This window comes from Psammomys obesus, unplaced genomic scaffold (genome assembly GCF_907164565.1).
Source record: "Psammomys obesus unplaced genomic scaffold, mPsaObe1.curated_primary_1811, whole genome shotgun sequence".
Lineage (NCBI taxonomy): Eukaryota > Metazoa > Chordata > Mammalia > Rodentia > Muridae > Psammomys > Psammomys obesus.
The window spans coordinates 12,163,761-12,187,135 of record NW_026586550.1 but is presented as its reverse complement, the minus strand read 5'-3'; the positions used below and the strand labels follow the sequence as shown (position 1 = coordinate 12,187,135).

At 44.1% G+C, this 23,375-nt stretch overlaps 1 protein-coding gene across 1 annotated transcript in view; it reads right to left on the bottom strand.

The window, feature by feature from the left end:
* The window catches only part of Tmem178b (transmembrane protein 178B), a 369,185-nt gene that overhangs the window by 216,412 nt on the left and 129,398 nt on the right, over positions 1-23,375 (bottom strand). The window contains exon 2 of the mRNA XM_055602030.1: positions 22,353-22,466. Coding sequence (XP_055458005.1) covers positions 22,353-22,466 — 114 coding nt within the window. The remainder of the gene's footprint in view (positions 1-22,352; positions 22,467-23,375) is intronic.

The following is a 23,375-nucleotide window of genomic DNA, read 5'->3' as shown; positions in this document are numbered from 1 at the left end:
AAGTGGCTGGTCATATTACATCCCCAGCCAGGAAGAAGAGAGAGATGAAAGCTGCCACTCAGCTGGTTTCACCCTTTTTATTCACTCTGAACCCCAGGGTCATGGATGATGCTTTCCCCTGCTCAGGGAGAGTCTTCCCTTCTCAGTTAAAACTCTGTGGAAACTCCCTCAAAGATGAAGACACACACCTAAGGTGTGGCTCCTAGGTGATTCCAAATATAGCCAAGTTAAGAAAAGACTTAACTAAACCCAAGCACCCTCTTATCATATCCAGAAAGTTAACTTTTTGTCTATCTTATTTGTCATAAGTTTTTGCCAGTTTCTTTGCTATTTAGTTTTTCATAAGCATCCTACATTTTTTATTAATTTATTTTACTTTATGTGTATAAGTGTTTTACCTGTAGGCATGTATGCACATGTATATACATGTTGGGTTTCATGGAACTGGTGTTACAGATGGTTGTGAGGCACCCATGTGGGTCCTGGAAACCAAACCTGCATTCTCTGCAAAAGCAGTGAGCGATTTGAACCACTGGAGTCATCTCTTCAGCTCCAAATTTTTGTTATGCACAATTTTTCATTTATAAACATACAGTCTTATCACTCTTGTCCCTTGTCCTAATCTTAGAAAGTCTTCCCCTATCAAATACTTGTTTAATAGTGTTTAATAGTTCCTCAACTGACTTCTCATTCTTAAAGAATTTCTTTTGTTTTCTTAAGATTTATTTATTTATTATGCATACAATGTTCTGTCCGTATGTATGCCCGCATGCCAGAAGAGGACACCAGATCTCACTATAGATGGTTATGAGCCACCATGTGGTTGCTGGGAATTGAACTCAGAACCTTCGGAAGAACAGCCAGTGCTCTTAACCTATGAGCCATCTCTCCAGCCCTCTTAAAGAATTTCTAATCAGCTTCTTTCTTTGCATCCTAGATCCTTCCATATTCCCTTAATTTGAATCACTCTTAAAAGGGAATACAGACAATTCTCTTAAGCGACCAGATATATTTTGAGGAGGATGGTGGCTACAGGAAGTTGGCTTAGCTCTGCTGCCATCTACTTCCAAAACTGTGGTGTCCTGCATGTGTCCTGATAAGCCTCCTGTCAACAGCTCCCGTGAGCTATATGTTTTTGTGTCCTGTAAGCAGAAATAAGGGGCATATAGCACCCAGAGCTTCTGGAGACCTTCTCAAAGGTTGGGAGCCCACAGTACATGCACATACATGCAGAGAGAGAGAGGGAGGGAGGGAGGAAGGGGGAGAGGGAAAAAGATCTGCTTTCTCTCTCATTCCCAACTTTCCCTTTCTCTTCACCAAACCTCTGCAATATCTTTAACTGGGGAGTGGTTTGGTAAATGATGCTGGGAAACCATTTTACTTCTCCTACTTAACAGCAACTTTCTCTGGATCCTGGACTCTCTCTGCCCTTATCTCCCAGCATTCACATAAATCGAGCTCCTGGGAGCCATTTGATAGGACTGCCTCTCAGAAAAATTTACAGGTTGGAATCAAGAAACATCACAGCAGCTCTGGGCTGTTTGTTTGTTTTGTTGTTTGGTTGGTTGGTTGGTTGGTTGGTTGGTTGGTTTTTTTTTTTTTAACTCACATCTCTTGATGGTGGTCGTTATAGATAGAAGAAATGAAATCCTTTTGCATTCCTGTGTTTGTTCTCATTAGGAAAATAAATATAGAGTAGATACATTTAAGGAATATTGCACACATAAGACTGACCCAACACCGGCAGACAGGTATCTGATACCTGAGAGAGCTGAAAAGCTCTGTAAAGCCAGAGCCACATACGCTCTGTACCATAAGGCCTATGGAGTACCTTAAAACTTCCTAGGACTCAGTCCATCATGTATGCCCCTGAAGTATGATGACTAAAACATATGTAGATAATCCACTGTTTGTAATTAACTGCAGAAAGCTTTTGCGGGGTTGCTGTTTTTATAACAAATGTACTCTTTTTAATCCATAGCTAGCTGGTGCCCCGTAGAAACACATTTAGCTTTTTCCCTTGAAGTTTCTAATGTCCTCTGGGCCTCATCAGAAAAATTGATAAAGTTAGATTAGATGATCTCAAATGTCACTTCTAGCCATAAAATTCCATTATTAAATTAATAAGTTAAAGATGAATGCTTTTATTGATGGTTATAAATTCTCTTCTGCCAACATACGGGTGTAGAATGCAAGCTATAATTTACATCTGACAGTTCTTTACTGGAAACTAAAGTTCAAGACAGAATTGAAACCATGAACACCTTTTGCTAGGCTGTCATATTCACTACCATGCAACTGCAGAAATTATGGCCTGAGAGACTGGAGAGATGGCTCAATAGTACGAGTGTACAGTGCTTCTGCGAGAACCTGCGTTCTGCTCTAAGCACCCAAGTCAGGAGGCTCACAACTGCCTGGAAATCCAGCTCTAGCCCCAACTCCAGGGGGATCCAATGCCTTTGGCCTCCATGGACTCTTGCACATGTGTGCAAATACACATGACACTTACACACACACAATTTTAAAGTGTTGGCATTTGATTTGCTGGGAGACAGAGAGTCTGTTTCATTTGATTATGTGGCCACGTGCCAGGGAAGGCCCTACTCCCAACACAAGCTGGGAAACACAGACTGGACTCCGTGAGGAAAGGTAACAGAAAAAGTTGTCTCCAAGTTGAGTGGAAAGAAAGGGAAGGCTGGAGAGGATAATTATGGGAGGAGCTGGGAGATGGGGGTGAGTAGGTTCAAAATACAAATATAAAAATAATGTTCAATTTTTTAATCTTAAAAAAAGAAAACCATACTTTGAACAAATACTCTACAACAACCAAAAAGCCATTACTAATAGCAATTCCCATTACTACTATAATAATATTTCCCTAACTGCAATTAATAAAAGTCTTTATTCGATGACTGACATATCTTAGCAGTTGGCAGTTGTCACAGGCTTAATGAAAAGCCAATGAAAAACATGTGAAGATAGAAACTCATTTGCCACAGAAGCCACTGTATGGGAATTTCTTAATGCTAACCCTGAGTGTTCTAACTGGTATTAATGTCAGTAATGAGAAATAATAAAAATTGATCATTGGGTTTCTTTTTACACAGCGTTGGTGTTGGGTGGCATGTGTTCAGAGAGTGCCAGCTCATTTGAATATTTGCCTAATTAGGAAGTTAAATCTGCTGCTCCTGCTGCCAGCAATCACATCATGTGTTTTGAAGCCAAATAGAAATGCCTTTTGTGTCACCCACTGGCTTGGATTCCTCACCCTTCATTGTCTGCACAGATAATTCAGAACTGGGCAAACACTCTCCTTCTTGGTTAGTCCTTTCTTGCATCAAAGCAGCCACACAATACACTGTATTGGCACAGAACTATGTGGGGGAGAACTGGGTCTGGAGAGTCACATAGGAATAGGGTTTGATTAACCAAGTATGAGGAAATGTGGTGGTCAAAGCCCTGGGCCCAATTCTAGATCAGAGGAAGTGACATGGTTTAATTCTGCTAGCAAATGAGGACAAACAAAATCCTGATGTATCTAAATTTCAATCCTGTTTTGACCTCTTCTCCCATGATAAAGCCTCCTCTCCCCTCTACTCCAGTCTCATGAGACACCTACCTCCAGTTCAGACCTCCAGTCTTCTTTCCCCCAGGGCTTTGCTCAAGCTCTTGTTCAGTTTAGGAAGTCATTATTTCCCACATAGACCTGGCAATCAATATCCATTCTTCAAGGGCCCCCCGACAATCTGAATCTGACCCCCCTCCAAAAAAAAAAAAAAAAAAAAACATTCTCACTGGATCTGGATTGTCCAAATCTAGTAAAATTATCTCTCTTTCTGTCCATCTTTGGCCTGGGTTTGCTCTAGAATGTCCTTTATTGAAGTGATTTGTGTATAAGCATGCATACTTTTAGATCTTAAGCAACAGAGGACAGGTGTTGCATGTTATTTATATTTTATGCCCAATAATTCCTATCATGGCCTTAAAATATAACTATAGACCTTCTCTCAGTGACAGCTGGCCAGGCAACCTTTAGGAGCACAGCAAAGTACCACTACCCCGAAGGATGTCAACATCCCTTCCATGGGTTGGGACCTATCCAACTTTAGCTAGCACACAGAGTTTCCAAAACCTGTTAAGTACAAATTACTGGGCCTGCTTACTTACTGTGTTGCTTTAAAACAAAAACAACAACAACAGCAACAAAAAAAATTTGTTTTTTCACTCATGTACTTGGGGGTGCCATGACACATCAATGGAGGTCAGAGTACAGCTTTTAGGAACTAGCACTTTCCTCCTACCACATGGGTCCTAGGGAGTGAATTCAGGTTGTCAACCTTAGCATCGAGAACCATCCCACTCGCCCTACTTAAGGCCTTAACTTACTTCTGGGAGAAAAAGGAGTCATTATTTTTAGTGGTGTAGACTCTGGTGAGTTACCCATCCAAACTTCAGTGAATGTCTCACACCTGTGCTTGTGTGGCGGGGGTAGGGGGCAGAGGTGAGGGGTGAGTACTGCTTAACTCAGTGGGTCATAGACAGAAGCAAAACAGGAAGAAAAAAAGAACAAGAATATGTACTCGTGGGGGAGGGACTTGTTAGAAGAAAGGGGGCTCGGTGGGAGGAAGCGCCTAAGGATGGGGAGGATGGCAAGTGTAATCAGACTGTGTGACACACGTGTGTAAGAGTATTGAGGGATGAACTGATTAGTGAAAACTAATTAGACAAACAATGGATTTTGAGTCAGTCATTTAGACTGGCAGATCACGAATCTGGAGTTTTCACAAGTCCCTGTACCTACTGTGTGCCAGATACCATGCGCCTTTCTTAGGGTAGGAAAGCAAAGCCAAATATAACCACCACAATGCAAACAGAAAGTGTGCATGCAGCACATACACAAGCGGTGTCTGTAACTCACCTGAGAGAAAAGAGGATGGAAGACTAGAATCCCATTTCAGCATGGACAGGCTCCTTCAGGGTTATGTCTGAATCAATATGTTCTTCCATCTGCTCCAAATTACAGAAGAGTTTTCCAGCTTCTGGAGCTGACATCATCTAGTGCCTCTGGCTGTTATGGAAGGCAGCTCTGAGCAGTGCCCAGTCAGTGACCTCAGGCCTCCCCAGCAGAGCTATGATGCTTTCATTACTAGTCCTTTGCTCAGGGCTGGTGGACCCCAAGAGACCATTGTAACAGGGCAGCAGACCCCTACTGAGTCATGAGCCTGGCTGCTGCCACAGGCAGAATGGCTGGAGATCCATGAACACCACACCGTGAGAGCAAACCTTTTGTAAAAAGAATGTGTAAAATGTATGCACGTATGTGTATGATATGTATGTAAATGTGAGCGTGTACATGCTACAACACGTGTAGAGGACAGAAGACAACCTCAGGTGTTGATGCTCAGGGTGCGCACGCGCACACACACACGCACACACACGCACACACACACACAAAGAGGTGAGGTGTATGGACAGAGCAATGCTTACTAGATTCTCTAGTTAATTATGTGAAGCACCTGCCAGACAGCCACAGGAGAACTGTCCGGAATAAGAGCCATGACACTCCTTGAATGCTACCAGGCATCAGCTCAGCGGCTCTCCACCATGAGAGGAGATATCTTAAAGAGACCTCCCACCATCCAAGAAGCAGGCCTTGCACCATCCCTGAATAAGAATGTTACAGAGGAGACACCATGTCAAATAGCAAATGAAAATACAGAAATAGCTGGCACTGAGTGTGGAATTACTTTACTAAGCAAGTGTTTATTTTTATGAGGCATCTGCAATTTTTCTTAAGGTTATGTTCTGAGTAACTGCAATCGTTGATTACATTAATGGATTACCTCTGGAGAATGAATTTAATTACATTTTTGCACAAATTGCAAAATGTAGATTAGTTTCTAGGTTCCTTGGCAGTCCTGTTATTCCTTCCATGAGCTCTGAAATGGGGCCCCAGGTCAGCAGACCCAAATAATAGCAAAGAAGCTTAAGGTGAGTGACTAAGTGCGACCGACTTACTCAGAGATGTCAACAAGACTGAGGAGAAATGCTAACAAAATGTAATGCCTCAAATTCAACTCTTGTCATAATACAGGCATGAAAATTTCAAACCTGAGCAGCTATTCTTCATCAAATTAACAAGTATAGATCTGGGGGGTAGAAAGGGGATTTTCAATGCAGATAAGCCAGATAAGACTATAAACTGACTCAACCACTCTAAAAAGCCATTTGGTATCATCTCTCAAAAATAAAAAAAGTAGGGTTGGAGACATCTTTTAGTGGTTAAGAGCACTTGCTCTTGCAGAAAGCCCAGGTTCCATTCCCAGCACCCACATGGCGGCTGACAGCCAGGCATAACTCCGGTTCTGGGGGATCCACACCCTTTTCTGACCTTGTGGACATAAAGCACACACTTGGTGCACACGCGCACGCAGGCAAAACACTCACATGCATACAATAAATTCTAAAAAAAAATTAATGAGCCTAACATGAGTCTCTGTATTTTGATCCAATAGTTCTTATTCTCAGCATTAAATTCTAAACAAATTATCAGAAATGTAACCATTTATTCATAAAAATTATCACTATAACATTACAGTCACTCAGAAGTAGCTAATAAAAACACTGACCTTTATAGGAAGGCTAAATCAGTTATGTGTTTCCATATGATAGAATATTGTGAAGCCATTAAAATTATGTTTATGAAGAGCCTTAATGACAAGGGGAAATGTTTATCAATCATACAATTTTTCTTAGAATTATAAATAAGATGTGGGATACAAAATCATAATAAAATATTATTTGTACTATAGAAAGAAATGCAAAGGATTTACTCCATATCAGTTATTCATTTATTGATAGTGACAAGTTGGGTGACTCCTTTTCCTCTTCTTTTATATATTTCCATCAGATTTTTCTGTAATAATCATATCTTAATTGGTAATCGGGATAAACAAGATGATAGAGGAAGAAAGTAATAATAACAGAGTAAGAATAACAAAGAAGAGGAGGAGGCTCTCTCTCCCTACTCAGTGGACCTGTGGCTGGGGTAAAAGTTTGCAGGGAAGGACTCAACCCAGAGATGCAAAGGAGTCAGATGATGGCGAATGCTTGCTGTCTAGAGTAGCATTTAAGGATGGCATCTGTCTCAAATGCCCTCCTTCTTCCCAAAATTAACTGGATTTACTCTTGCATTTCAAGTTCCTTGACACTTGTTCAGTTAATACAGCCTTGGTCTATAGGATTTCAAGCCTATTTGCTTCACATATATCTACCCATTTTTGGCCCCCAAGTTGAATCCTAGCCAGAAACTATATATACTTTATACACATAACCTTGAGGGGAAAAGGTTTCAAAAGAAAGATAGCATCTTTCAAAATACATTCACAAATCCTTAAAGTGCAATCAAGTTCTCCTCCCTCACCTCACCATCCCCCCCCAAAAAAAAACAAAAAACAAAACAAACAAACAAACAAAAAAAAACAAAACAGTAGCACTTGTAACCGATTAGCTCATGCTTAGAGAATATTTCTCAGGAGACTCCATCCCAGAGAAAAAGATGAATTAGATAATCTTGGGAGGCTTCTGAAAAGGGTGCCCCATCTGTTCAACAATTGCCTTTCACTCAGCAACCTATAAATACTTAATTATGAGGCCAACAATAACGACTAAGCTGATCAGTAATGAATGTGGAGACAGTGTTCCATCCATGCACTTCCTGAAGGCTCCGTCGATGCTGAGGAAAACCACACATCCAGAAGAGAGCTAGTTGCACCTCCCTTTCCTTGCCCACCCACTGGTCATCCCAAGCTGAGGGAGATTCATATTCCCAGAAGCCTGTGGAGGCTGTTAAGAACTAACACCGGAGGTTCCGTCAGCTGATATGGAAGATACCAGCCATTCCTTCACCAGTCCTTTGCCATGCAATTTTTATAAAGCTCAACCTCAATTATTCATAGCTCCAACCCAGGAAGACAGCAGACAGAAGCACCCTTCTTCTGGGAGTAAGTGATAGCCACTCATTGACTTTCCCTCTTGTGACTCCTAGATAAGAATCATACTTTAACAAGAGAAGAAAAGTTCCTTAAATCTGAGTTCATACACAGCTAGAGAACTTATGAATTGTGCTTCAGTTAACTTTTCATCAACTTAATAGTTTTCAGTTGACTAGAAAAGAAAAAAAAAACAACAACAAGGATTTGGTCTTGGTGTATCTACATTTATATGAATAAAACACATATGAAAACTAATTTTATGAGTTAATGGCTATTATATAAGTGGACTTGCTTAACAACAGGATTTTTTTAAAGGTCAGCCTTGAGACTTGTAGACCAAAAATTACATGCTTCATGCATTTCTTAGTCCATTTTCTGTTGCTATCATAGAATGCCTGATACAGAGTAATTTATAAAGAAAAATTATTTGCTGAGCCTATGATTCTAGTTTAAGATCATGGTATCAGTGAGGGCCTCATAATAGTCAAAGTGGTTATACAAACGAGGCAAGAATCAAGGGTCATCCTTACTTTGGGACAACCCACACTTTTTTATTTGGAAAGGGCCTATGAGGTAGGTCTCACTATGTGGCCCAAGCTGACCTGGACCTCATGATCCTTCTGCCTCAGCTTCCAAAGTACAGGGATTACAGGTGTGCACCACCACACACAGCTAGCAACCCACCCTTGTGATAACTAATCCAGTCCTAAAAGCAAGGCAAAACCCTTCCTTAGATTATGATCTATTATCTTTTAACAGCCCTATCTTCCCAACATTAGCATAATGTCAATCAAATATCAACATAAGTTTTTAGAGGGGACAAAAACATATCAAACACCTGGGTTTAATTAACTTTTGAATGTAAGATTATTATTTCTGGATATGAGAAAGAAAATATCAGCTCAACAAAAATATCTAATTAGTTCCTATACTTCAAGAACAGCTTGTGTTCTAGAAGCTTCCAGTATTCCTTGCCTCTAGGCATTACTGATACATATGGCTCTCAGATGTGAGAATCAGAAAGGGCACCCCTGCTGGGAAGGTACAAAACAGCACAGGAGCTTGTATGCACCTTGTCTGTGAGTCTAAAAATTGTAGCTCTTCTCACATTACTTAAAGTGGCCCCACCTCCTCATTCTGTGAGTGTCACAAATCACTGCTAAAGGTCTATGTAGAAACATTATCTGAGAAGACCACTGATGGATTCTCACAGAGTCCAGGCTCTGTCTCTTCCATCCACCCTGAACTAAGATATCATAAAGTCATACCATTCACACATTCATACTCAATGAGTTCTTTAGCCTCTGTTAGCCTCAATTTCCTCACCTGTCAGAGATAGCCTGTGCCTCTTAGCAGTTGGTGTTTCTATGACATAATGCACATGAAAGACTTAACAGTGTCCCTGGCACATCTGTGCTAAGTGTTCAGTAGTTGATTATTGTTATCATCCAAGACTGAAGGCTCCGTGTATGCAGGGATTGTGGTCTCTTGCATCCAAAGCCTAGAAGAGTTCCTGGTGAATGGCAGAAACACAGTACATCTTATTTGAAAAGATGATTGCTGTATTTGGGCCTATTTCAAATGCCACTGCTCTGACCTGTTATCTTGTCTTCTCTGGGCTCTGTGGTGGCGTTTTGATTGTCATCCTCTGCCACTGGCCTTCACCATCTTCATTTTGTAGCCCTGTTCTTTCATCCTCCGAGACTCTAGGCCCACTGCTCACTCCCACTTCTACATCCAATGCTGTCTAGACCACACACCTGCAGTCATCACCAGCGATCAAGACCTGTAGAGGTGATCTTCACTCACATGTATGAAGGTGTATCTCTATACGTTGGCTTGTTAACTGCTGAACTGCCAGTGAGCTAATTGCCAACATATTCTGGTATTGCCACTGCTATTGAGGACTCTATCAATGTTGTGTAAAAATTACTCCCCAAGTATCTCTGATTGGTCATTAAAGAAGCTTAAGAGCCTATGACTGAGCAGAAGAGACAGTAGGTGGGACTTCTATTCCTAGTCTGGGAAAAGACAGAGGGGGGAGAGAAGGTCAGCAGTCCGTGAGGAGCACTGGGCCAGGAGGAGTCACATGTTTGTCCCTGAGGACAAACACGGAGCAGGAGCGGCCAGGGCTAGACTAGATGGCAAGCAGCATGGGAAGCAGCCAGGCTAGCCTAGGTGGGTTAGAATATAGCGATATCTGCCCACTTATGGTGCTTGGAGCTTATTAATAAATGTAACAGTTCTCTATCTCATTATTTGGGAGCTAGAGCTGGCAGAGAAAAAACAAAAACAAAAACCTTAACTTCAACAAAGACCAGACATGCGAGGTTATCCCGAGAACCACCAAAGATAGTTCCTTATTACAAAGCTCTAACTGGGACTTATAAACACTTAAGATGCCAACTTCTCTGTCCCCATTTCATGAGATAACAGAGTGGGGCTAGTGATTTTTTTTTTATTAAATGGTACATTTCTTAGCTATGCTAAACGTGTAGCTGGGTTTCAACCCTTAACCACAGGCCAGACATCCCTACTCCTTCCAATGTGGAATAATTTTAACTTCCAAGAAAGGAGAAGCTAGGCTAGGAGGGTGGCGGTTGTCATGTGACACTCTGACCAGGCCATGATGGTGGGTTGAGGGAACTACACTGGCTGGGTGAGGGAAAGGGGCACTCAGGAGCGGCTGGCGTCAGTATTGCACTACTTCCACACTCACTGACAACTGCCTAAAGGGACCTTTCCCTTCCCCTCTACCCATTCTCCTCAGAGAACATGCCCCTGAGCTTTGAGGAGGAGGTAACTTGTGTACAATTGCTGTTCCTTGTTTCCATGGTAACCAGGCAGGCTCTGAGAGTGCTGGGAGTGAGGCAGTGTGTTGGGTGATGGATGGAATAGAGATGTTGATGATGTCAGTCAAATGTATCACTTCCACACCGGTGCTTAGCAGCCTTTCAGCTTTAGAAGTACACACACACACACACACACACACACACACACACAGTCTCTTATAGACTGAGAACAGGGACTGGGGACTCAGGTTTCACCATGGACATGTGGGGCTTGGGGGAAGGGGGATCCTACCTAAGAATGACAGGTGTAGACAGAGTGAGGATGGCAAGTTCATTCAGAGGCAAAACTGCCTAGAAAGTAGAAAAATGCAAACGCTCCAGCTTTCTATTCTAAAAACCTCATTTGTGAGTCACTTAGTTAGAATTCAGAACCCATTTCCAAAGAAGTCCTGTCTATTATAAATGATGATTGGGTTTTCAGGGCAGCCCACAGAAGCATCTTTAACTCAGAATGTAGATGAAATACTACACATTTGCAATGAAAAGCAATAGAAAAAAAAAATCCTGTTGTGATACCAGTAATTAAATGAAAAAGAAAAACAGAAAAATGGAAAATAAATAGCTTTCTTTCATTCCTTTTGAGTGCTCCAGCTCTTAGATGGAGGGTGTGCAGCCTGCTTGCTTATTGCTTCATTTACATTAGGCAGTGGCTTGGAGGAACCCGCATGGTGGGGAAGGGGTGAAGATGGAGGGGAGAAAGGAGGCGAGAGGGTCTGTGCAGTGAGATGTGGGTGCTCCCGGGGGTGGGTGAGCAGAATAGATTCAGTGTCCAAGTACATCTCTCCCTGGAGCTTTGGGAACTTCTTATCTCCTCCATCTCAGTTACCTTCCAAGAAAACTCAAAAGATTACTTCAGAGGATGCTTACACAGTGGATACTGGAACACAGGGCAGGCCTACTTCAGCACAGGACCTGTTACCTAGGCTCTGGGAGGATCATATCAGCCTCCAGTACTGGCCTGTTTAGGGACTATGCCATATGCTCCCATCATCCCACTTCATTAGTCCCTATCTAAGAAATGACCGATGTAGGAGGGTGGAGGCCCAACCTTTTCAGCCTGAAGCAAGAGACTGTGTGCAGGGCCACCCCGAGGCTAGTGCTTTCCAAGGGGGCCATTGTCCATGCATCCCAGCCTAGATTCCTTTTCCTGCAAAATGCTGCCTCTTCTCCCCTCTGCAGCTACTTCCCAGAGAGCTTTCCTGTGTCAGCCCGAACTAGATCACACACGGGCAGATGGTGAGACCTTCCTTCCTTCCCTCCCTCCTTCCTTTTTCTTCTCTTTGCCTTCATGGAGCCAAGATCAGCAGAAAAGAACAGTAATGGCTCAGAGAATCCTGGAGTTGTGGGTGCTGGAATCCAAGGGTAGACTGCAAACCCGGGATCTAATGGATGTGAAGAGAGCCAGGGAGCCTAAGGAACCTATAAAGGTGAGCTTTTAACATGTGCATGGTCAAGTGAGAACTTGGAAGTAGCATCCATATAAGAAATAGAAGGATTTCTCATTTGGAATGGCTGTGTTTAATACACTGGCCACTGGCCATCTGTGACTATTTCACTTTAAATCAAATCAAATAAAATTTAAAAGTCAGTTTCTTGCTAATTCTTTGACAATTGTATACCAGTATATAATACATCTTGGCTATTTTCATACATGTACCCACGCCCACTACCCTGTCTCCCAGCCCCGCCTCTTCCCATTCTTTCCAATGAGTCTCCCTGCTACTGTTGTGTCATATTTCAGCTACTCACTATATTTCAGGTACTCACTAACCATATGTGGTTTGTGTCTGTTGTGTTGGGCAGGGCAGATACTTATCACAGCAGGAATTCCCTTCAGATAGTGATAACAGGAATATTGAGTTTAAAGGCATCTAAGAATGTCTCCTTGTATTCTATAGTAACATCCCACAGGGTGACCTGAGACATACATGCAAGGAGAGAGAGGCAAGCCAGATAAGATTAAGACTGCATTCCCCCTCTCAACACCTCTAGGCCATATTTCCATGATCAACTACTTCAGGGAAGCCACAATGACTGGGACCATGTAGGCCTCTTGGCTCACTATGACCTCCAAGTTAAAACTAGAATTTACTGCAAGGAAAAGAAGAGAAAAAACAGTGGCACACATGAAGCAGGATGGAGGCAGCTCCCAAGATCATCTGTAGCTCAGAGGCAAGCCATCAATCACTGCAGTTTGGTCCTTCCTTCTTAAGAAGCAAGACACATATGCGGAATCCACACCCACAGCCGAAAGGAGCCTTCTGGACCACCTGGGGAGAGGCTGCAAATAAAAAACATTCTTTCCCCACTCTGCCCAACCTACGCACCTGCATGCTTCCTGCAGCCAACATTAACACAGGGTCCTCCTCTGCAACAAGCTTTCAGTTTTTCACAGCACCTTTGAGAGGCTACCTCCTCTTAGGAGGCAGGGCTGGGCTACAGCAGGAAAAAGAAAGCTTCCTGAAGAGCCAGGGCAATTTCACTGCAAATGCACTTGCTTTGTGTTTGTCTTCAGAGCTTAAAAATGTTGCCTTTTAGACACTGAGTACATAAATCTCTCAGAACGTGCTGTTGTCTAAACAGCATTCTTATTGGATACAACTGATAAATTAAGGGCTGCTGCTATCCCACTGAGGATCTCAAACACTCAAGATTTTCTGCTTCTGAAACACTCTTCACAATATGCCACTGTCACAAAATAACACTTTCAGCCATTACCCACTCCTACGCCATACACACCTGATATGAGCTGCCAGTGTACACACCTGTAGACAGCAAACACCCAGCAGACAACTCACAGAGCCTCACGCAAGCTAAGCCCATTCACAGGTGCCTTGAGCAGAACAGAAAAGTCTATAATCAGTGAAACGTCTGGGTCCTACAGGGACCTCAGTGCCTAGGATACCTCCTTTGTTCCAACATTAAAGCATCTAATGTTGGTGGGCATCAAACTTTGTGCAGTTACCAAGAGATATTTCATGAATCATGTTATCTCATTCAAGCCTTATAATAAATCTCAAGGCAGGAATTACTCTCTTGGTTTTTCAAATGACATGCACTGGGTTCAAAAAACGTGGAACTGTTTGCCTGGGGTAAAGTGTCTGAAGAGGTAGCAGAGCCCAAACTCGACCCAGTGTCCCAGGATGAAGCCTGCTTTTGAGTAATTTAGTACTTTGTAGATCCAAGACAGAGATTTGAGGCCACATATTTAAACACACAATGCAGAAAAGGAAATTCACTTCAACCCACCCATGCTGTTTTAGTCAAAGCACAAAATGGGAAGGATAGGAGCTAAATCTTCAAACTTACAAACCGACATGAAGAGGACACACTAAAGCAGCCTCCATCTCCCAGCCCTCACAAAGGACCCTTGCTCTTCTGCCCTGAGACACTTCTGACACAGCAGCCCACAGCATGCCCACTGGTCCAAAAGAGCTCCCACTTGAATATGTTACAGGATCACACAGGATTCCGGGACCCATCCCTGGACCTTCCAATTCAGTATCTGGTCCGAGACCTAGAAATTCTCATTTCTATACGCAGATGATACCCACTTTTGAGTTATAGACTCGGCACTAATGGTAAGACTTTGACTCCACGGTTTAGAACATTCTACTTTTTATGCCTTAGCATCTCTCAGATACCTCTCTGCAATCCCACCCATATTCAGAACCCCTTTTCCTAATCCCATCACCAAACCTAGCTGCAGCTGGAGCTGTGATTCTAACTAAAATGGCCTTACATTTGTTACAGGTATGGCATTTTACCGTGTATACCCCAGTTTTCTCTTAGGCACTACTCTTTGTTGCATATTTTTCCCTCTCTAATACTTCAGATTTCTTGGAAAATTAGGACTTTATTCCATTTGGCTAGGCCTCCTCCCTAGAAATTGAATTATGGTGTCCCTAAACCCAGAGGCACACCTGTGATTCCATACTCTCTGCTCTGGCCTTGATGCCAGAAGACATTTGTGCCTAGATTCAGCATTCCATTTCTGAGCTGTCCTTGGTGTTGTCACAATCATCCAGCACCAAGAACCACCTCATCACTGTAGTGTCAACAAATGCTCAGTACAATGATGCTAACACACTCAGCCACCACCAAGGACCATCTCATCATTGTATCATCAACCAATGCTGGATGCTGAGCTCTGATTGACTTACCTTTTGGGTAGACTGACCTAAAATATTGAGCTTCCTTGTCAGCAGCTAGAGCTTAGACAGCTCCTGAAAGAGGGGCAGGACAATCAGATCCAACACAGTCCCCACGTTTTCCTGCTATAAAATACCATGCCATGCCTCTGTGATCTGGTAGTCCTGTGTTAAAATTTTCTTTTTATTTTCCTCACAATGAATCCTTGCTGACTCAACTATGGAAGTTGGGACCCATGATATATATAAATTGGCAACATTGTCCTGCGTGCTCTTTGCAGTCAATAAACGCCAAACAACAAGCAGTTTGGTCCCTTGCCTGAACAGCACCTAGAAATATATCATCCAATTTGGGAAGCAGAATACCTTTTAATGTCCCCTCCAGCACCAAACATGGGAGTTTTCACAGCGAAAGCACTCCATAGATATTGAATGAGTAGATGAACAAATGGATGAAAGAGGCCAGTGGGCTGTGCCCATTTCCCCCTGGTGGCATACAGCGCAGTCTACTCAGCCAGCAGAAAACAACTTCCAATCTGCAGAAGCTGCGAGAATGCCTCCAGGCCAGACTTCTGACTAATTCTCAGCACAAAATTGGACCTGCACATTCAGACGAATTGTGGCTTGAAGGCTGCAGTTAAACCAACACAACAGATCTCAGATGTCTTTTGGCACACGGGTGTCTCTAACACAGAAGGCTGTACATACTCCTCTCCACTCCTACTCCAGACCTCTGTCCTCTACCCCTCTAAAACAAACTCTCCCTCTCGCCCACTCACTTTCCTCATTGACTTTTGAATCAGCATTCGTGTGTGTGTTAACGAATTCAAGGTACCTCCGCACTACTGCAGTCTCCTCCCCGTCATCTCTTTGGGTAAGATCCTAACAAAGGAAATTTAGAAAATGCTGTCCAGGGATGGCCAAACGGTTCACCAAATTAGGGGACCTGCTTTATGGCAAAATCCTGAGAGAGCAGAATAAAGGAGAAGTGCATCTGGGCAGGCAGGAGAGCTGTGCAGAGTACTGTCCCTGCTTGAGTTTCTGCGGAAAGGAGGGGTCTACGTACAATGTCCTATGAAGAGGGTTTGTGCTCTCTGCCTGGCTTGCTGCAGTAATAACACCACAGGAGTGTCGGGAGAACATGCTCAGGGCAGCCTCTGGGCTGCAGGCTGTTTGGATGTCCCCAAAGGTTTACAGCGTTCCCTGCAGGAGCCAGGGCAGAGACATACAATGGTTTGCAAAAAGCTAGGACTTTTCGTTACCAGGCAACATACAGCAAGGTTCTGTTGGTTGGATTTTTGTGCTACCAAGCTTTCCCAAGTCCAGAGATGGTTTCTTGCTCCTAAAGGCCCCTCTGGTTGTCACTCTTGTGAGCAAGAGACGGCTCACAACAGATTGCACACAGTGAGAGCTTAGCACTGGCTGGGCACGGAAGCAGAAGCAGAAGCAGGAAAATGGCTGACACTGCAGGGGATCTAAGATTCTAATGTCTGGGATGTTTACCTCATTAGTCTGTTTTACATAACATAAGCCAAAAACAGAAATGGGGAAAAACTTTGTCCCTAGATGGGACAAAGTTAAGGCCAAGATTCTGAGGCTCATTGAGGCTAAGATGGCTCTCTAGGTAGTTCCTTGCTCCTAGGCCTGGTTACTTTGTCTAAAAGGAGCCACAGCAACAGACTGACCGACTAGATTCCTCAAGGAAACAGCATAACACTACAGCCCACATGAACAAAGGGGTAGGTGGTTAGTGTATCCTAACCATTGGTGGTTCCATCCCAAGCCCCTTGGGTCCACAGCACCTATCTTACAATCTAGGGATGGCTGAGGAAGAATGGACCAGGAATCCAGACTGCTCTGAGGTAAGTCCAAATACAGCGAAGTATGGAGAACAGCTGTTTACAGATAAACAGACTGGCTTGAGCTATCTGGTCCAATGGCAAAGTCAGGTGCCACTGGGCAAAGAACTAAGTCTGAGGCCATAAGGTCAATACCACAGAGAGAGACAATGAACTACCTGTGCTGCAAGACTGGGGGCTACTGTAGGCAGACTAAGATTGAAAACAGGTCCTCTGATTCCAGAAAGAGCAAATGGTGAGTACAGGAGAGGCCAGGTGAGGTGGATCAGGTATGGCCTGCACGGAAGAACAGCACTGTCAGGGCATTTTCCCCACATATGAGCCTAGGCAGGGCTGGTCCCCCAAGACTGAGCTGACCTATAAGAGCTTTGAGGGACTAAGTAGCCGTTTGCTGTCTGTTGTGAACATGACAGCTCTAAGCAGCGGTTTCCACACGGTCTTGCTGTTTGTAGTGGAACTGACAGGGAACTGACAACAAAGCAAAGCAAAGAAACAGTTCCATCCAAGTCTACCTGAGTGTGCCCATGAGATCACTTGAGGTGCTACTTATAGCAGCATAGATGAGGAGCTACTTGGGGTTGCATAGGTGACTCAAAGATGGCTGCATCACTGATAAGTCCACCCCAGCATAGCTGACAACTCACAAAACTGCATCCCTGGAGTTCCCTCCCTGCAGAGCTGGCAGGCAACTCTGATGATGGGAGCGGCTCTTTCCTGCCATAACTGGTGCTGCTTATATAAACCCGGAAAATCTTGCAAGAGCCTGAGCTCTCTAAGCCTGATAAGTTGCATGAGCTTCTCTCCTCTTTCCAGGATGGATGTTTTAATTCCCGGGAATTAACTATGCAACAGTTGATTACAAAGCCTTGTCTCCTAGGCATAGCCTATGTCTCCATCTCTGTCCGCCCCCGCCCTTCCCTCCTTCCTCCTCTCTCTTCTCCTTCTTGAAACAGGTTGGACTTTCTCTGCATTCTCCACACCTAGCTGCAGCATGGATCATTATGTAGCACAAATGTTCTCTATCACACTGACAAGGTGGCTGCAACACAGGCGAAGGATGCAGGACTCCCACACTAGAGGTAAGCAGAAGCCTGTCTGGGACTTGTGTCGTTTTCTGTGTCCCTGGAGCATAGCTTCAAGGCCAGTGTGTGTGAACCTGTTGGGTGCGGTTGTGGCCTGAGGCCAGAAAGTCAGGAAAGGCTTCCCTCCCTTCCTACTTACTTCCCTCCCCTTTTCCCCTCCCCTCCTTTCCTGGTTTCCTCCCAGCCAGATGAAACTGTGCAATGTGACCATCCAATCTAATTAGTTAAACCCTCAGTTCTGACAGGATGAGGCTTCAGGAAGAATAAAAAATCTAGTTTCCTTGGCTCTCAGCCTCTCAAAAGATAATGAAGAAGATCTGATTTCAGGAGTGAAGTCCCAGCTCCCTGATCTTCACTGCCAGGGGCAACCAGCTATGAGCTGAAACCTCTGTCTTAGATGTGCACACCAAGCAGAATGGCAAAACTGTGAGCCTACAGGCACCCTGGCTGAGGCTCTCACTGTGGACCTCGGGCACAGCTGCCTGAGTGCCCGCCAGGAAGATCAGAAAGTCAGGACCAGGAGGGCCAGCCTCCTCATATCATCTGCCAAGTGTCTGCCCAGCATCTTCAGGCAGCTTCTGTCATGGTGGCTCTGCCAGCCCACCCCAGCTGCTCTGTCCCTATTTCAGGTCCCTCAGAGACACCACCCCTGTATCTGTCTTTGCTATCCCCTGAGTAAGTGTGCTGGCTTGCAGACAGGTCAGAGGACACAGTAAGAGGAATGACAAAGGTAGGGACATTTGGGATAGCTTCCAGGAATATGGGCAGGGCTAATTGAGGACCCAGAATTCACTAAACAAGAGCTGCCCCCTCAGACTGAATTTCGGGTTGTGAAAAGCCACGGAGGTATATTCTAGTAAGAGGATGGAGATAAGCCATTGAAATGCTACAGCAGTGCCAGCCAGTTTGCCCTGGCCACTGGTAATCAGATTCTGTCATGTGCAGAGCATTAAACCAGAAAACTGATCCAAAGCATGCCGTTTGCTAGTTCATCATCCACTTCTTGCTAGCCAGTGGGATCGTGTCCTGTCCTGCGCCAGCCCTGGAAATGACAGTAGCTCTAACTGAGAAGAACAGCGCACCAACAGTCCACGGAGGCAGCTGTCTCATCTCTGCCCCCACCTGAGCTGGGACTAAAGCAAGTCAACAACAGCGAAGGACAGCCAGGGTTGAGTGGACCAAGGACTTAGATTCCAGCTCCAGAAGGAGTTCTGCTACCACCACCACCACCACCACCACCCCCCATAAGAAAAAGAAAAACACGCCCATGAGACCTCACTAACCCTGGTCATCAAGCCAAGGTCAGAGCCTTGCCACAATTCACCCAGAGCACCGAGACTCGAAGAGCACTCCTCTGACCCCCACACTTGTGCACGTGCAAACATGCCCTTAAAGGCCTTTAACACATGGGGTAAGCATGTTACACACTTGGATCTGGAAGCATAGTGCCCTATGGGTCATTTTATCCTTTCAGCTGCTGTTCATACAACCATGAGGTGGAAGAGTTTAGAGCCCCACAGTTAAGCTTCCCATTGGCCAGTTTAACTTTTCAAAAGATATAACATAGCTTTAAGCCAAACTGCCTTATTTTTTTTAACAGGGGTCAATGATCAGGCCACACACAAACTTAGGAACACACAAACAAAGGGAACCAAAGTTCAAGTGTTTGTTGTAAGTTATTTCATAACAAACAAGTTACAATCACACCATCACCCCCAAAATCCTCGATGAAAAAAATTATCTGACAAAATTTATAAAATATACGGTATTACAGAGAAATCATAATATGATAACCAGATGAACTTATTTTGTCCCCTTTAGATTACTAGCACACATGCTATTAAAAACTTGATGTGGGTTTTATTAGTTCTGTTATAGAGATAAATCCTAGGGCTTGCATATGTTGGATAAAGTACTCTATCACCAAGCTACATACCCAGCCCAAGAAATCAGGTTGGAGGTGGGGTTGTTTCACACGAATTTTCTAATGTTTAATTTCTTCCATTATCGCTGTATTTCAAAAGAAGTTTTTGTGCCTATTTTCCACCTCATGTCATCAAAATCTGACCCCTGAAAATTAACATGAACACAGACCATGCTTCCCCCATCAGGCCAGCACTGCCAGTTATACTTAGGACCAACTTCAATTGTGACAGATGCTCACTTGCCCTCGGGCTTAAAATAGCTGTCATAGATGTCAGACACAGCAAATGCTCTCTGCCAGCTTAATAGCCCATTAGGCGACTTCATGAAAGAGGCAAATGAATCCATCACCAAAGGGGAGAATCGACTTCACCCACCACCATGGGCTAGAGACCTTGCGTGTATCAATCGTCCAAATGGCTTTGATCCGTTAAAAATAGAAGTCGGCACACTGCTTGGCTACAGGAGCTGCATGCTAGATTTTTCAAAGGCCAACAGCACTACAGTTGGAGAATGAGCACCCTGGAGACACACAGAGCTCAAAGAGGACCCCCGCAGAGCGCTCTATCTTGGCTGATGCCACGCGGCATATTTCCAAGGATGGCACAGCAGAAAATCTCTTGCAACTCCAGACATCTTCCATGGCCAGAGCCAATAAGGTTCACCAGGCCTCCCTTAAAGTGTCTGCAATTTACACTGAAATCATTCTCCTTCTGGCGGAAAAAAAAAAAATACCCACAAACTATTTTAATTGCTTGAAGCAATTCTACTATGCTGTAATTATCACATTGCCTTGTAATTATTTGCTTTGTGACTATCTCTCTCCAACCCCACCTTCTCCACCCCCAGACTCCAGCTCCTTAAAAGAGCCATGGCCTTGATATCCAGTGCCTGCCTGGTATGTAGGGAAACTAGGGAAATTCAGACTGAGTTCATTTCTATTGAAAATGTCAGTAACATTTTCCCTCTTAGAATCTGAATCCTTATTATGAATCCCAGAATCTGTTACACTTGTGTGGTTAATCAACAAGACTTATGCACCTTAACGTTCCTTTAAGTGACTATACTAGAACAGTGTAGTGTGAGAAATCAGAAATAATCACCATATATTTCTGTATTTGGAGTCTTCCATGCCTACCATCCAAAAGAAATTAATAACCCTGATTACTAGAGTCTCTAAGGCCAACCTCACATTAAAATTAAACATGTATATGATGTACTTAGCTCAATGGCTAGCACATGGGAACACTCTGAGCATTAGCTCTCAGTCCCCACATGCTACTTATTGCCTTTAAAGTGGCAACAGTATGGTGTTCAAAGCCATCCTCTGGCACCTGCCCTGCCACCGCAGACCAGGAGCACAGAGGGGCCATCACATCATCTGGATATGAATTTTTAGGGTTTTCCCTCCTGAAACCAGAGAAGGTTCTGTTTTATTTTTCCTTCCTCTCTTTCACCTCGTCATTCCCCAACACGAGCTGTGGCTGCCTAAAGTCAAGCTAAAGTGAACCACAGGTGGTGGGCTCTACACCTGCGTTGATAACCAGGCAAGAAGATAACAATGAAGACAAGAGTGCTCTAGCCCAAACTGCCTTCCACAGCGGTCATCCGCTTAGGGAGCCTAACAGGATGTGATTTAAAAAATGCTCATGTTTATGCAATGATAAACTGATCCAAACGTTGGGTGAAAAGATGTTGGGAGAACACCTGGCAAACCCAATAGCTATGCCCCATGCTTCCTCACGGGATCAACAGGTCAACATGAAGAAGGGAGCGAGCGGTGAGTTAGAGCTCTTTTGCCACAGACTGGCAGTAATTCCCATAGAGAAGTGTAAAAATAGCTAACCAACTCTGTTTGCTCATTAAGTCACTCTCTCATCCTAATGATTGTCTCTAAAGATCCCCAGACTAGAAATTCCCAAACTGATGGGCAGAGCTAGTGTGCTCTTTGCTGAGTGATCACACTAGAGCCAGCTGCTGTCATCTGAAGGCACACGGAAGTGTGTAAGCAGAACCAGACCCTCCTGCTTAATGACCTCCACCTGGGCGTGGGTCCCCTAGAGACAGCCTGAACCCCTGAGCATGCCTCACCCTTTACAAACAACAGCGCAAGGGACTAGCAGGTTGCCACAATAGTATTTCAAGCAACTTGGAGATGTGCTATAGTTCAGTCCCCAGAGCAGATCCCATCAGGGCAGTGAAATTTCAGATGGCTACCGGAAGAATAAATTAAGATGACTAACTGATAGTGGTTTGAGTTTTGTGTGGTTGGCTTGTCTTTTAAGATTTAAAACAAACTTCACACATCTACAGTGCAGTCAGAACCAACTCAGACGGTTCTGATCCATAGAAGCGGGTCCTCATAGATAGTAGAGCTATGCCAGCGTTCTGACACCACCCACAGATCTCAGAAGTTATAGACAGCCCCTCAAAGCCCCCCAAGTGACACCATCACAGCCCGGTCACAGCAAAGAGGCACGGCGGCACTTACGCAGGGCATGCCACTCATCCTGGCGAATGGTCTTGGTGATGTTGAAGGTGAGGTTCCTGGGGATGGTTGCTGAGGAGTAGTGGTACTTGATGTACGTGCACCTCTCAGTCTCTCCTGGAAGAGAGAAGTAGAAAGCCAAACGTGAGTGCGGCAGTGACCGCCTGTCTTAGTTAGGGTCTCTACTGCTGTGAAGAGACACCATGAAGAGACACTGCAGCTCTTAGGAAAGAAAACATTTAATTGGGGCTGGCTTACAGTTTCAGAGGTTTAGTCCATTATCATCATAGCAAGAAGCATGGTGGCCTATAGGCAGACATGGTGCTGAGATCTCTACATCCTGATCCCCAGGCACCTAAAGGAGACTGTGTACCACAGTGAGTGTAGTTTGAGCATATAAGATTTCAAAGCCTTCCCCCACACTTCCTCTAACAAGGCCACACCTCCCAATGAGGCCAATCCCTATGCGCCAAGCATTCAAACACTTGAGTCTTTGGGGGCCATTTCTATTCCAACCACCACACCATCTCTTCAGCATCCCAGGATCCACATGTCCATCCTGGAGAAAGAAACATGTTTCGTGTTGGGCCTCCAGTTTATATTGAGCAATAAGCTTGACTCAAAAAGAACAAGGAAGTAAAGCTTACAATCAGATGGCACTGGCTTAGAAAAATGAATCTCTAGGGTCATGCATAGAGTGAAAGATTCAAAATTCAGACTATGGAAAGCTTTTTTAAGAAGCAGTGCCCATGTGTGCTAGCCTTGAGAAAATCGACTTTCAAAGTTTGAGAAGGTTGGTGGCACCTGAGGAACACTGCTCATCAATACTGACGATGTCCTCTTGCCTACCTGTGCATATGCACACACAACTACAACATCTGTGTGCATGCATGCACGCTCATACAAGTACAACATCTGTGTGCATGCACACACCCATTGAACTACAACATCTGTGCGCATGCATGCACGCTCATACAAGTACAACATCTGTGTGCATGCATGCACACACCCATTGAACTACAACAT